The sequence below is a fragment of the Amblyraja radiata genome, chromosome 20, assembly GCF_010909765.2.
Source record: "Amblyraja radiata isolate CabotCenter1 chromosome 20, sAmbRad1.1.pri, whole genome shotgun sequence".
Lineage (NCBI taxonomy): Eukaryota > Metazoa > Chordata > Chondrichthyes > Rajiformes > Rajidae > Amblyraja > Amblyraja radiata.
The window spans coordinates 7,312,600-7,327,780 of record NC_045975.1 but is presented as its reverse complement, the minus strand read 5'-3'; the positions used below and the strand labels follow the sequence as shown (position 1 = coordinate 7,327,780).

The following is a 15,181-nucleotide window of genomic DNA, read 5'->3' as shown; positions in this document are numbered from 1 at the left end:
ACCTCTTGTAGTTTAGTTTATAGTTTAGTGATACGGCATGTTAACAGTGTTTAAGAGGGAACTGCAGATGCTGGAAAATCGGAGGTAGACAAAAGTGCTGGAGAAACTCAGCGGGTGCAGCAGCATCTATGGAGCGAAGGAAATGGGCAACGTTTCGGGTCTGAAGAAGGGTTTCGGCCCGAAACGTTGCCTATTTCCTTCACTCCATAGATGCTGCTGCACCCGCTGATTTTCTCCAGTGCTTTTGTCTACCTTCGTCATGTTAACAGGCCCTTGTGCTCACCGAGTCGGCGCCGAATAGCGATCGCTGCACACCAACACCATCTTACACACTAGGGACTCTTTACAATTATTACCGAAGCCAATTAACCTACAAACCTGCACGTCTTTGTAACGTGGGAAGAAACCAGAGCACCCGGAGAAAACCCACGCGGTCACAGGGAAAACGTACAAACTCCGTACAGACGGCACCCGTAGTGAGGATCGAACCCGGATCTCTGGCGCTGTACGGCAGCTGCGCCACCGTGCTACCTTGGATAACCCGCTAAAGGACAATTTATTCCTGCTCTTTCTGTTTTCTCTCCATTACTGGCTCTTTATCCGTGGTAATGTTCCATCACCAACACCAGGAGGTGTAATTTAAGCAACATCCGTCTCCCTGGCTTCTTATCAATTGCCTTTTGAAAAATCTGACAATGATATCTCCTCATGTTCCTGCACATCTACCCTGCTAATTACAGTTTCAATGAACCCCATTAGAATTGTCAGACATCATTATCCGAACTTGAAACCACTCCTGAGTCAGGCTAATCAAATGGTGATTTTCCACACGCCTTGTCATAATATCCTGTATAATGGATGCCCATTGTCCTGCTCATGTAACCGCTCCGTGCTTCATTGTAACTCTCCCTCGCCTTCTTTCAATCGCAGAATGAAACTTCCAACCTTGAATGTGCAGGAGCAGTGGGGACACTTTGAATAAGTGAAAGGAACATGCGTGTGGTACGCAGTTTCATGCTTCTTCCTTGATCGTCCCAGTCCCCGATGTGAACATAGAACAGTACACCACAAGAACAGGCCCTTCGGCCCACAATGTCGGTGCTGGACATGATGTCTCGACCTGAAACGTCACCCATTCCTTCTCTCCAGAGATGCTGCCGGTCCCGCTGAGTTACTCCAGCTTTTTGTGTCTATCTTCGCATCTGCAGTTCCTTCCTACACGTTTCATCTGCTCCACTGCGAAATCTCCTCCAGTTGTGCCTACCTTGAAGAAGCTCTCCTCCTCTCTCCGGCGAGAGTTCTGCCACACCCTCTATCTCTGTGTCTCCCGCTCCCCTGACTCTCAGTCTGAAGAAAGGTCTCGACCAGAAACGTCACCCATTCCTTCTCTCCAGAGATGCTGCCTGACCCGCTGAGTTACTCCAGCATCTTGTGTCCATTTCTTATCTACCTGTGTGCAATCCATGTCCCTCTGAAGATAGACACAAAATGCTGGAATAACTCATCATTACTCGGAGAAAACCCACACGGTCACCGGGAGAACGTACAAGCTCTGTACAGACAGCACCCATAGTTAGGGTCAAACTCAGGTTATTAGCACAGAACTAGAGTTACTGCCTTACAACGCCAGAGACCTAGATTTGATCCTGAAACTACATCGGTTTTTCCGGGTGCTTTGGCTTCCACCCACACTCCAAAGACGTGCAGGTTGGTAAAATTGTAAATTGTCCCTAGTGTGTAGGATAGTGCTGGTGTACAGTGTGATCGCTGGTCGGCGCGGATTCGGTGGGCCGAATGGCCTGTTTTCACGCTGTATCTCTAATACTAAAATTAAAGTGAATCAAGCTCATCCAAAAGATAACATTTCAATAGACGTTCTGAAGAGATTATTTTGTGGGCCATTACAATCGAGAAATTGCTTTTAGTGATAATCCAATAGTCAGGCCAGCAATTCATTACCCATAGCCCAGGAGTCTAATGTAAGGTTGACTTTGGCAAAGCATTCTCATATTAACGCATGAACAAGCCTGCTTCATAAATATTCAGCATTTGAGATTGGGAGGTCAACTAGCATCTACAGCGATCTAATTGAACGGTCGAGAGGATTCGGGTGTCTGGAAGGCCTGTGTCCGACATTTTTATAGGGTCGGGGAGAAAGAATAATGAGGACTTTAACCTTCGAAGCTGCTTGGGTTGCCCCTGCTTTGTCAGGGCCGCTGTGTGGCTGAATCTCATTGCCCTGGGAGTACGCCAGGGTCATCTCTTCCACCACACCGCACACGAAAATTACGAAAGAAACTCGGAAACAGGAGGGAAGGGTTTTCCATACCTCCCGCGTGCAACATGAATAAATCTTTCACGTACCGACGAGGAATGGAACTGAGGTTAGACATTTATCAAGAGCAAATGAATATATATTAAACTGGATAATGAATGCATAATATTGATGTGAAAAAGTTGTCACTGGCTGAATAATTCCACATGAGGCAGTCGGGCTATGTTTCATAAATTACCGTCATAACTATTGTATCATTGCTGATATCAATTCCTGCATTGTCAATGACTTAAAAATCCCCTGAGGATTTATCTTTTTCGCCTCTCATTTGGCTTGTTGTAAATGATTAACGTCTTATTGCTGGGAGTTTATAATCCGGGACAATAATCCGTTTGTGATTTAGTTTAGTTTAGTTTAGTTTAGAGATACAGCGCGGTTAGCAGGCACTTCGACCAACTGGGTCCGCGCCGACCAGCGATACCCGCACACTAGCACAATCCTACACACACTTGGGACATTTTACATTTATACCAAACTAATTAAACTACAAACCTGTACGTCTTTGGAGTGTAGGGAGGAAACCGGAGCACCCTCTAGCGTTTAGTCTTCAGACTCCAGAGTAGGAGTTGGCAACCTTGTTCTGCATAGGGGCCAGGACCCACATCTGCCACATCTATCGCCACAGTGTGGCACTTGCTGTTGTTTTTCGCCTCAGTTTTCATGTGTTTTTCAATTCGTTTTCTGCAGTTCCCAGGTCCCTCGCATGCCCCGGGACTGGCTGCAGTTCCCAAGTCCCTCGCATGTCCCCGGGACTGGCTGCAGTTCCCAAATCTGCTCGAGTCCCCGGGACTGGCTGCAGTTCCCAGTTCGCAAATACTAATTGAAAAAAAATACGCCTGTGGGCCGGATGATTTTGGGTTAAGGGCGGATCCGGCTCCTGGGCCGTAGGTTGCCGACCCTTGCTCTGGAGCTACAATGCTGAAACAGGCCCTTCAGCCCACCGAGCCTGTACCGACCAGCGATCACCCGTACAATAGCGCTATCCTACACACTAGGTTCAGGAAGGAGAATTCAATTCAATTCAATTCAATTCAATATTCAATTCAATATTTATTCCATGTCATTTGAATTAGGCCATTCGGCCCATTAACTCATCAGCGCCATTCAATCATGTCTGATCTATCTTTCCCTCTCAACCCCATTCTCCTGCCTTCTCATTCATAACCCCCGACACCCGTACTAATCAAGGATCTATCTATCTCTGCCTTAAAAATATCCACTGACTTGACCTCCACCGACGTCTGTGGCAAAGAATTCCACTGATTCACCACCCTGTGACTAAAGAAATCCCTCCTCATCTCCTTTCTCAAGGTACATCATTTTATTCTGAAGCAATAACCTCTGCTCCAAGACTTTCCCACCCATGTATAAAATTGTCTCCTCACTATAGAATTTGCTGCTCAGGAGATTTCTTGGGTATTGCAGGTCTCATCATCTGACAGTGGTCTAGCCACAATAAAGACCAAGGCAGTCCAAAATTCTCTCCTTCCCAACATAAACTAGCTTGACATTAGCCTTCTGGAAGGGACGGTGGCGTAGCGGGTAGAGTTGCTGTCTTACAGCGCCAGAAACACCGGTTCGATCCCGACCACAGGTGCTGTCTGTAGGGAGTTTGCACGTTCTGCCCGTGACCCACGTGGGTTTTCTCTGAGTTCTTCGGATTCCTCCCACACTCCAAAGACGTAGAGGTTTGTAGATGAATTGGCTTGGTATGAATGTAAATTGTACTAGTGCGTGTGTAGGATAGTGTAAGTGCGCGGGGATCGCTGGTTGACGTGGACTGGGTGGGCCGAAGGGCCTGTTTCTGCGCTGTATCTCTAAACTGAACTAAACAAAATTAACTTTACAGACACGCTTATCATATTGAATGGCTGTGCTGGCTCGAAGGGCCGAATGGCCTACTCCTGCAACTATTTTCTATTTTTTCCTATGTTTTCCACGTGCAAGGTGCGGACAGTGATCGAGCTTCACTGTTGGACATCTTTATTTTAATGATCCTTCTCATTCTCTTGTAGGTGAACAATGAGAATGTGGTGAAGGTTGGCCACAGACAAGTCGTGAACATGATTCGTCAGGGAGGGAATCACTTGGTGTTAAAAGTCGTCACCGTTAGCCGAAATCTCGACCCAGAAGATACTGCTCGAAAGAAAGGTACTGATTTAGTTCATTTTTGACAAGCTACATGTTTTCACTATTAACACAAAAAGCAATACTAACTCAGCGGGCGACAGGCAGCATCTCTGGACACACGGAATGGGTGACGTTTCAGGTCGAGACCCTTCTTCGCACTGAGAGTCAGGGGAGGGGGAGATACAGAGAAAAGGGAGTGTAAGGCTTGCTGGGTTGTTACCTTTGCCTCGTTAACAATGATCTATTCTACATTTTCCTTGATCTCCATCCCCTTTGATGTCTTGTTCTCACGCCTGACACTTCCTTATCTTTGTTTCTCCCCCTCCCCCCATTCGCAGTCTGAAGAAGGGTCACCATCCGAAACATCACCCAATTCCTTCTCTCCAAAGATCCAGCATTTTGTGTCCATCTTCGGTTTAAACCAGCATCTGCAGTTCCTTCCTACAAGTTTTTTGTTATAACTAGTTCACTGCTGTTTACGCTTCATGTGAACCTCCACCTATCGAACTTTAAAACAATGAGTTAGAAAGACTTCAGGAGAAAGTAGTCCAGGATAGGGCGGATGTGGAGAGGATGTTTCCACTGTTGGGATAATCTTGGACCAGAGGCCATAACCTCAGAATAAAAGGACGTTCCTTCAGAAAAGAGATGAGGAGTTTCCTCAGTCAGAGGATGGTGAATCTGTGGAATTCTTTGCCACAGAAGGCTGTGGAGGCCACATCAATGGATATTTTTAAGGCCGAGGTAGATAGATTCTTGATTAGTGCGGGTGTCAGGGGTTATGGGGAGAAGGCAGGAGAATGGGACTAGGAGAGAGAGATAGATCAGCCATGATTGAATGGCGGAGGTAGACAAAAATGCTGGAGAAACTCAGAAGAAGGGTTTCTGCCCAAAACGTTGCCTATTTCAGAAGAAGGGTTTCTGCCCAAAACGTTGCCTATTTCCTTCGCTCCATAGATGCTGCCTCACCTGCTGAGTTTCTCCAGCATTTTTGTCTACCTTCGATTTTCCAGCGTCTGCAGTTCCTTCTTAAACATTGAATGGCGGAGTAGACTTGATGGGCCGAATGGCCTAAGTCTGCTCCTATCACATGAACTTATGAACACATTTTCGCTATAACTAGTTCACTGCTCTTTATGCTTCATGCAAACCTCCTCATATCATAATTGAGATATAAAGACTTGTGGAGTGAGATGTCCAGAGCAAAAAGCACTGGGCAGCTGAAGGCATGGATGGCATTAATGATGAAGTTAATCGGAACGGAAACAGGCCCACACTGATCATCAAGTGATCGTTCATATTCACATCCATCACACCTTCGTGTCTCCCCACATACCCATCCTCTCTGCCCAGATCCCACCACTCACATACACACTTGAGGCAATTTACTGCCATCTACCCACCAGCCCATGGTTCCTAGTGTATATGGGGAGAACAATAGACAATAAACTACAGATGCAGGAGTTGGCCATTCGGCCTTTCGAGCCAGCACCACCATTCACTGTGATCACGGCTGATCATCCACAATCAGTACCCCTTTCCTGCCTTTTCCCCACATCCCTTGACTCTGCTATCTTTAAGAGCTCTATCTAACTCTCTCTTGAAAGCATCCAGAGAATTGGCCTCCACTGCATTCTGAGGCAGAGAATTCCACAGACTCACAACTCTCTGGGTGAAAAGGTTTTTCCTCATCTCCGTTCTAAAGGGCCTAGCCCTTATTCTTAAATAAGAACGTGCAGACTCCACATTGACCTGGGGTCAGCACTGAACCCAGCTCACTGGAGCTTCACTCATTGATGGAGCAAAGAGGCTCTGGATACCCAGGTGGCTGTACGGAGTTTGTCCGACCTGCGTGGGTTTCCTCCGAGATCTTCGGTTTCCTCCCACATTCCAAAAGACAGGTTTGTCGGTTAAGTGGCTCATTTAATTGGCTTGATAAATGTAAAAATTGTCCAGTATAAAATTGTCCATTTAGTTTACTTTAGTGTAGTTTAGTTTAGTGATACTGTGTGGAAATAGGCCCTTCGGCCCGCCGAGCCCGCGCCGACCAGCGATCCCCGCACACCAACACTATCCTGCACACACTAGCGACAATTTACAATTTGACCAATCCAATTAGCCGACAAACCTGTACGTCTTTGGAGTGTGGGAGGAAACCGGAGCATCCGGAGAAAACCCTCGCTGGTCACGGGGAGAACGTACAGACAGGATGGAACCCGGATCATTTAAGGAGTGCAGGACTCTCTGGGTGATGTCGTTTTAGGGAGGGATACCGAGATACAAAGAGGTGAGTCATGGTGGCGCAGCGGTAGAGTTGCTGCCTTACAGCAAAACTCAGCGCCTGAGACCCAGGTTCCATCCCGACTGCGGGGCGCTGTCTGTACGGAGTTTGTACGACCTGCGTGGGTTTTCTCCGAGATCTTCGGTTTCCTCCCACATTCCAAAAGACAGGTTTGTCGGTTAAGTGGCTCAATTAATTGGCTTGATAAATGTAAAAATTGTCCAGTATAAAATTGTCCAACTTCCAGTATAGACCCTGGTGGACGCTTCGGAAGGTACAAGGTGCAAGGTACAAGGAGAGGGGATGGAGTAATGCTGCACAAGAACAGGCCCTTCGGCCCACAGTGTCTGAGCCGAACATGATGCCAAGGCCATCCCTAATCTACCATCATCCTTGTCCATGACTAACTTGCATCTCCATGTGCCTATCCAGAAGACTTCAACTCCACTATCATATCTGCCTCAACCACCAACCATGGCAGCGTGTTCCAGCCACTCACCACCCTCTGTTTAGTTTAGTGTAGAGACAATGTGAAAACAGGCCCTTCGGCCTGCCGAGTCCATGCCGACCGGTGATCACCCCGTACATCAGCACTGTCCTACGCACATTCGGGACAATTTACACTTTTCAGAAGCCAATTAACCTACAAACCTATACGTCTTTGGAGTGTGGGAGAAAACCTACATGGTCACAGGGGGATCATCTAAACTCCGTACAGACAGCACCCGTTGTCAGGATCGAACCCTGGTCTCTGGCGCTGTCGGGCAGCAACTCTACCGCTGCGCCACCGTGCCGCCCGAGCTCCTCCAGACCAGTTTGCTCTCGAGATGGAAGCGATGATCTCGGACGATCTAAAGGGGGGAAATCTGTGTAAAGAAAATGCCCCGCACATCTCCTTTAAACCGCGTCCCATCTACAATTAAACACAAGCCGAGCGGTGTAAAACTGTGCGCCCAATTCATGTGAGAATGTAAGTACATCGCATGTAAATAACTTTGTCAACTGTCTGAGGCTGTGTTCTTTCTGTGTGATGTTTACACACTGCCAGTTGAACGCTGATTTAAGAGACTCTTAAACGCATTCCCGTCCCTTTTCTCTATAAAAGGAAATCGTCATTGTGTGGTGCACAGGTCCGCGTGGGCAGGTGGTTCCAAAATAAATCTCGCAGCACGGCGCTACTAGGCAACATCAGAGAGAGGTTGCACAAAACAGCATGCAATTCCTTGGTGAAGCATTCTTCAAAAAAAGAGTGTTCCAGAGTGCCAGCACATTACCATTCTGATGCAAAAGGAAATGAAATGTCACAGGAGCAAAAATCCCGGCTGTTGCCCATCCCAGAGTGTTGGGGGCGGTATTCGAACACCTTCCAAAGATGAGATTAATATGGCAGGTTAATTGAGCCATCAGATGCACTTCGTCTGTTTGGAGCCCAGTTTAAATCAGCATTGGCATGGATTATTGCTATTGAGTTTAGTTGTGTTTAGTTTTGGAGGAATAGTGCGGAAACAGGCCCTTCGGCCCACCGAGTCCGTGCCGGCCAGCGATCCCCGCACACTAAAGGGCCTGTCCCACTTTCACTTCATACTCACAGCATGGTCGTAGGAGGTCGTGGGTAGGTCGTAGCAGGCCATGATGCTAGTCGTAGGTACTCGTGGCATCAAGTAGGTCGGGGTGTTTTTCTAGCCTGATGAAAAATGTCCACGAGTAAAAATGGTCGTGAATTAGGGTGGGAAAGTGGGTACCAAGCCAATCGACCTGCAAACCTGGACGTCTTTCTCTTTGGAGTGTGGGAGGAAACGGGAGATCTCGGAGAAAGCCCACGCCGGACACGGGGAGAAGGTACAAACTCCATACAGACAGCACCCGTGGGCAGGATCGAACCTGGGACTGTGGCACTGTGAGGTAGCAACTCTACCGTTGAGCTGCCGTGCCGCACAGAATGCCACTTCTTCGTCTTTCTAGGAGCGTGTGATTTTATAAATGTAATCTCCAAACTTCCGTTCACAATTTGTGTCACGTTATTTTCTCGTTTCAGCGTTGTTATTCCAATCTCTAAATCTAGGATCAAGCCTTTGATGGTTGTGGGGGAAGGTTTATTCCGCAAGGGCTGTAAAAAATGATGATTTAGGGAATTATTTTTGTTTAACCAGGCTCGATGACATCCACACAGCTGGAGGTGGCGCAGGGTGGATGACTCAACCAGCTGCCTGTTGCACAACCAGTACAATTAATTCATTACTTTAGTTTAGTTTAGTTTAGAGATACAGCGCGGAAACAGGCCCTTCGGCCCAGCGAGTCCTCGCTGACCAGCGATCCCCGCACACCAACGCTATCCTACGCACACTAGGGACAAGTTTGCATTTACACCAAGCCAATTAACCTACAAACCTGCACGTCTTTGGAGCGTGGGAGGAAACCGAAGATCTCGGAGAAAACCCACGTAGGTCACGGGGAGAACGTACAAACTCCATACAGACAAGCACCCGTAGTCAGGATCGAACCCGGGCCTCTGGCGCTGTAAGGAAGCAACTCTACCGCTGCGCCACCGTGCCGCGCTCTATTTAAAGAGCAGGGGTAGCAGAATACAGCAACTTCCCCCCGGTAAAAGCAGGATTATTTCTCCAGATAATGTGCAGTGAGTGTGGCGTAGTCATCAATACATGGTCAGCATGAAATCAAACTCAGTCAATTATCATGGACACAAAATGCTGGAGTGACTCAGCGGGTCAGACAGCATCCCTGGAGAGAAGGAACAGGTGGCGTTCGGGTCGAGACCCTTCCTTCAGACTGACAAGTAGAGGTGGGAAACTGAAGGTGGGAAAAGGCCGGGACATGTCAGGGCTGACAACAGATGATCTCGGGAAGGGTGGAGTCCATCATGGCCCATTGTTGGCTGGGGAAGATGTTCTGACGACAGGGATACAAGGATGTGAACAGTGGAACTAGAAGGATGAGTACAGTGGGGGGCCAGAATTAAAGTACGTTCTTTTAGGAAGGAGATGAGGAGAAACTTCTTGTGTCAGAGGGTGATGAATCTGTGGAATTCTTTGCCACAGAAGGCTGTGGAGGCCAAGTCAGTGGATATTTTTACGGCAGAGATAGATAGATTAGTACAGGTGTCAGAGGTTACGGGGAGAAGGCAGGAGAATGAGGTTAGTAGGGAGAGATAGATCAGCCATCATTGAATGGCGCAGTAGGCTTGATGGGCCGAATGGAGTAATTCTACTCCTATTCCTCATGACCTTATTAGCCTTAGCCTAGCCTAGCCTAACTTACAACTGGTGACTAAATATTAAAAATGAATGCAACACCGAAACAGGCCATTCAGCCCTTTCAGATCTATGCTAGTGCATATGCTCTACACTCCTCCCACTTTCAAAAGGGGTAGCACGGTGGCGCTGAGGTAGAGTTGCTGCCTCACAATGCCAGAGAGCCGGGTTTGATCCTGACTACGGGTGCTTGTCTGTACGATGTACGTTCTCCCTGTGACCACGTGGGTTTTCTCCGGGTGCTCCGGTTTCCTCCCTCACTACAAAGACGTGCAGGTTTGCAGGTTAATTAGCTTCGGTAAGTTGAAAAAAAATTGTCCGTAGTGAGTCGGATAATGCTGGTGAACGGGATGATCGCTGGTCAGTGTGAACTCGGTGGGCTGAAGGGCCTGTTTCAGCGTTGTCTCTCTAAAGTCTAAAGTCTTACTGCAGCCTAATGCTACCTATTAAATTTCCTTACAATAATCTTCTATTCATTTCCTCTGGTGCGTGAGTTTTTTATATATCGTCTTGAAACACAGAGGTTGTTCAGCCCATCGAGTCTATTCTGGCCCTTAATATAATCCCACTCCCACTTTTTAGTGTGTCTTAATGTGTGTTTTTAATGTTTCTCGTTGTGTCTTGTGTGGGGGGTGGTGTGGGGGGTAAGGGGGAAACCGCTTCGGTCGCCTCCTCAACGCCTCCCCCGTGGCCTAACAGCGAGGATCGGTGCGGCCTTTCCCGGACACGCGCGAGGGGGCTTCAGCTTCAGCAGCGGGCGCAGCGAGGACCCTTTCGTCGTGGAGCGGGCAAGCCCTCGCTGGTGGACGCCGGAGGGGAGCGCTCCATTCGCTGGCGGCGTCCTGGGCCTGGGATCCCTCGTTGGGGACCCGGGAGGATAAGAGCTCCGACCGACGGCCCGCGGCCAACTTCTACCGCGGGCGCGGCGTGGACTTACCATCCTGAGCGGGGTCCCTCGCTGGGGACCCCCGGAGAGGAGCTCCGACCGCCGGCCCTGCGGTCTGCGGTGCTTCTGGATGCGGCGTGGCGGGGACTTTAAATCTTCGACCGCCGGCCTGCGGCCTACACCAAGCCGCGGTCTCCGGTGGGGAGGCATCGATTCAGGACTTACCTGGACTTACCTTGTCTGAACATCTGGACGCCCGCAGCGGCGACTGCGGTGGGTTGAGGTCCCGACCCCGGGGGGAAATGGAGGAGGACTGGCCAAATGTTGTGCCTTCCACCACAGTGATGAATGCTGTGGTGGATGTTTGTGTGCATTTGTATTGCGTATTGTGTGTTCTTCTTTATTATTGTACCGCTGCTGGCAAATTCATTTCACTGCACTTTATGTGCAAGTGACGAATAAAACTTGACTTGACTTACTTCAATGTCATTTATTCCTTCAGAAATGCCCAGTTTTGAGATACAGCAAGGAAACAGGCCCTTCGGCCCACCGTGTCCACGCCGACCTTCGATCACCTGTTCACACGAGTTCTATGTTATCCCACTTTCTCATCCAACCCCCCTACACACTAGTGGCAATTTACGGAGGACCAATGAACCTGCAAGCCCGCACGTCTTAAGAGATGTGGGAGGAAACTGGAGCACCCGTAGTAAAACCCACGCGGTCATGGGGAGAACGTGCCGACTCCACACAGGCAGCCCCCCCCCCCTCCCCGAGGTCAGTATCGAACCTGGGTCTCTCTGGCGCTGTGAGGCAACGGCTCGACCCGCTGCAACATAGTCCCGCCCCCATTAACAACCGACTCCCACCCCGCCCCCCCCTTGGGATGGGACAGAGGAAACGGGAGCACCCAGGGAGAGCGTGCAAACTCCACGCAGACAGAACCAGAAGTCAGGATGGAACCTGGGCCACTGGAACTATGAAGCAGTCATTTTACATTTTACATCACCACCCACCTCCCCACCACCATGTGGAATCATGTTTTGCCCTTCTCTATCAAACCTCTCCATGATTTTATGAGATCTTAATCCGTTCACCCATCTGTTCTCTGAAGAGACTGATTAATAATATTTCCTGAGAATACGACGTATATGTGTAGGTGAAATTCATCATCACTCATCTACTTTCACCCTGGCGTGATCTCTGAAGGATAATGTTGGTATTTTAAAATACTTTTGCAAATCAGCAGCGGCGTAGAATTATCTCGCAATCTATCACCGAGTGATTCAATCCAAACATTTTTTTCTCCCATTTTAACTCTTCTTCCAAGCTCTCTCTCCACTCCTACCATCGGGAAGAAGGTGCGGGAGTCTGGAAAAACATGACCACCAGCTTCAAGAAGGGCTTCTTCCCAACGAACATCAGGCACACGACACAACACTGTCCCCTCCACCCAGTCAACTTCTATGGATTGTCTTTGGTTGCGCTAAGGACTCAAGGGCCCGTCCCACTTGCTGGCATCGTTGACTGACGTATCAGGTCACTGAAAAATCAGCGGCGTGATGCAGCGGAGACGTGACGTGAGGACGTATTGACGCGCGGGATTTCGAAATGTTCAAAATCTTTGGGCGACTCTGATATGAAGCCGGCAGTCGCCGAAAAAAATCGCCAAGTGGGACAGGCCCTTCAGGGCTTTTAGTTTTATTATTACACTGATTGTGGTAAATAAATGTTGTGTAATGAGACCCATACACAGGAGTAACAACTCATAGTCCTTTATCGTAACACAAGCGGAGGAAACATTACATGCTATCGTCTCCGTGGTCAGCATGTTGTACAGTTGTACACGACACAACTGTGAGACCACACCTGGAGTATTGCGTACAGTTTTGGTCTCCTAATCTGAGAAAATACATTTTTGCCGTAGAGGTTCACCAGACTGATTCCTGGGATGTCAGGACTTTCATATGAAGAAAGATTGGATAGACTCGGCTTGTACTCGCTAGAATTTAGAGGACTGAGGGGGGGATCTTATAGAAACTTACAAAGTTCTTAAGGGGTTGGACAGGCTAGATGCAGGAAGATTGTTCCCGATGTTGGGGAAGTCCAGAACAAGGGGTCACAGTTTAAGGATAAGGGGGAAATCTTTTAGGACCGAGATGAGAAAAAAAAATTTCACACAAGTGGTGAATCTCTGGAATTCTCTGCCACAGAAGGTAGTTAAGGCCAGTTCATTGGCTATATTTAAGAGGGAGTTAGATGTGGCCCTTGTGGCTAAAGGGATCAGGGGGTATGGAGAGAAGGCAGGTATGGGATACTGAGTTGGATGATCAGCCATGATCATATTGAATGGCGGTGCAGGCTCGAAGGGCCGAATGGCCTACTCCTGCACCTAATTTCTATGTTTCTATGATGTCTGACCGTGAGAGGGTGAAACACCATTAGCACTAGTCTGGGGTAGGGATGAAGATCCGGACTGGACTACATATGGAATGTGCAGCATGCATAATATGTGCGGTAATAGATATAGTAAAGGTAGGCTAACATAGTTAATCTACATTAAACTAGTTTAGTTTAGTTTAGAGATACAGTGTGGAAACAGGACCTTCGGCCCACCGAGTCTGCGCAGACCAGCGATCCCCGCACACCAACACTATCCTACACACACTAGGGACAATTTACAATTTTACCAAGTCAATTAACCTACAAACCTGTACGTCTTTGGAGTGTGGGGGGGAAACCGAAGATCTCGGAGAAAACCCACGCAGGTCACGGGGAGAACGTGCAAACTCCGTACAGACAAGCACCCGTAGTCAGGATCGAACCCGGGTCTCTGGCGCTGTGAGGCAGCAACTCTACCGCTGCACCACCTAAAATCTATAATCTTTTAATTTTTGTTCATTTTTCTTTTAACCTGTAGCAGCAAATGCCAAATTCTAAACACATTTCGCGATCCAAGGTTCTTTTAGTATAAACTATAAACTCTGATGAAGGTTAGACTCAAGTTAATTTACAAGTCAATTGCATCAGAAGCAGTTACACATTAGTCCTTATCTATTTCTGAATGCTGATTTAAATAGAAGCGGGGTCACAGAGATGGTGACATTTACCCTGTCAAACTGTTCCTAACATGAGTAATTTAGGATTAGAATTTGTTAACAGAGTGTTGTGAGGTTAGATCACAGGGCAAAACAGTGATAAAATGGACAGCCTTTTCATCTGCTTCCAGCAGTACTTTTTAATCAGCATCATTTGATGTTAATTAGCCCGGCCGCTCCTGTTCTGAACTTCATCCAATACAATATGAAATCAATTTATATTGCCAGTGTAGATGGAAGCAGGTCTGTGTCCTGTTACCTTTTGAAGTCACTTTCGGCCTTGAAGTCAATTCCTTAATTTTTCTTTCCCGAAAATTATGGGCCACTTCCTCCCTCTTTGCATTGGTTCACTTGTCATCGGGTTAATCCTTACATGGGTGATGTGGTGTGGGTGGCAAAGATTGTTTTGGGTAAATGCACAGATTATAGTGGAGATACTGATTGCCGGTCATAAACGCACTCGCAAAGAAGAATACAGAGCAGCGCGGTTAATTGGTGCCGAGTCTGAAATAACTGCTGATAATTGACATGTGAATGATCATCCCTCTGCACCCTGTTCCAGACAAAGCGAATTTTATTTTTTAAAAACGATTTCTCTCGTTTTCTTACACCATGGATTGCGGCCATTCGGCCCAACGAATCTATGTTAGTTTGTTGAAATGGAAGAGGGGGTGGGTGTGATGGTAACCGGTTTAAGCACTTGTAAAGTTTAATTTCTTTTTTTTTTAAATTTGTTCCGATGGAAGGTCTTCTCCCCATTATTATTGTCAGGTATTTCTGTTTGTTTATAATATTTGGGCAATATATCCCTCGATGAACCCAAGATAATGGGGACTTCCTTTGGTAGCTGCTTTATACTCAGTAGGGCATTTCTCAACTCCACCTTCCCCCTCCTCTTACCCCTCCACTCCTCCTCCTCCTCCTCCCCTTCCACCTCCCCTTCCTCCTCCCCCTCCCCCTCCCCCTCCTCCACCCCCCCACCCACGAAACCAAAGCAGCAAATTCCGGAATCGCTCAGTAAATGGTATGTCACCATATTGACCCTGAGTGTACCCTAGCGTAGCTATTCCCTTCATCCCATCCATCCCTCCCCATCCTCTCTACCTGTTGTGACTAATGGGCCTGTCCCACCTGGGCGCCATTTGCGTGTGATTTACGCGTCACGACGTACGCATTATGCGT

At 48.0% G+C, this 15,181-nt stretch overlaps 1 protein-coding gene across 6 annotated transcripts in view; it reads left to right on the top strand.

The window, feature by feature from the left end:
• shank2 (SH3 and multiple ankyrin repeat domains 2) overlaps window positions 1-15,181 on the top strand; it is a 624,608-nt gene that overhangs the window by 565,313 nt on the left and 44,114 nt on the right. For all 6 annotated transcript variants that reach the window (XM_033038734.1, XM_033038735.1, XM_033038733.1 and 3 more), the window contains one exon: window positions 4,351-4,486. In XM_033038734.1, coding sequence (XP_032894625.1) covers window positions 4,351-4,486 — 136 coding nt within the window. The remainder of the gene's footprint in view (window positions 1-4,350; window positions 4,487-15,181) is intronic.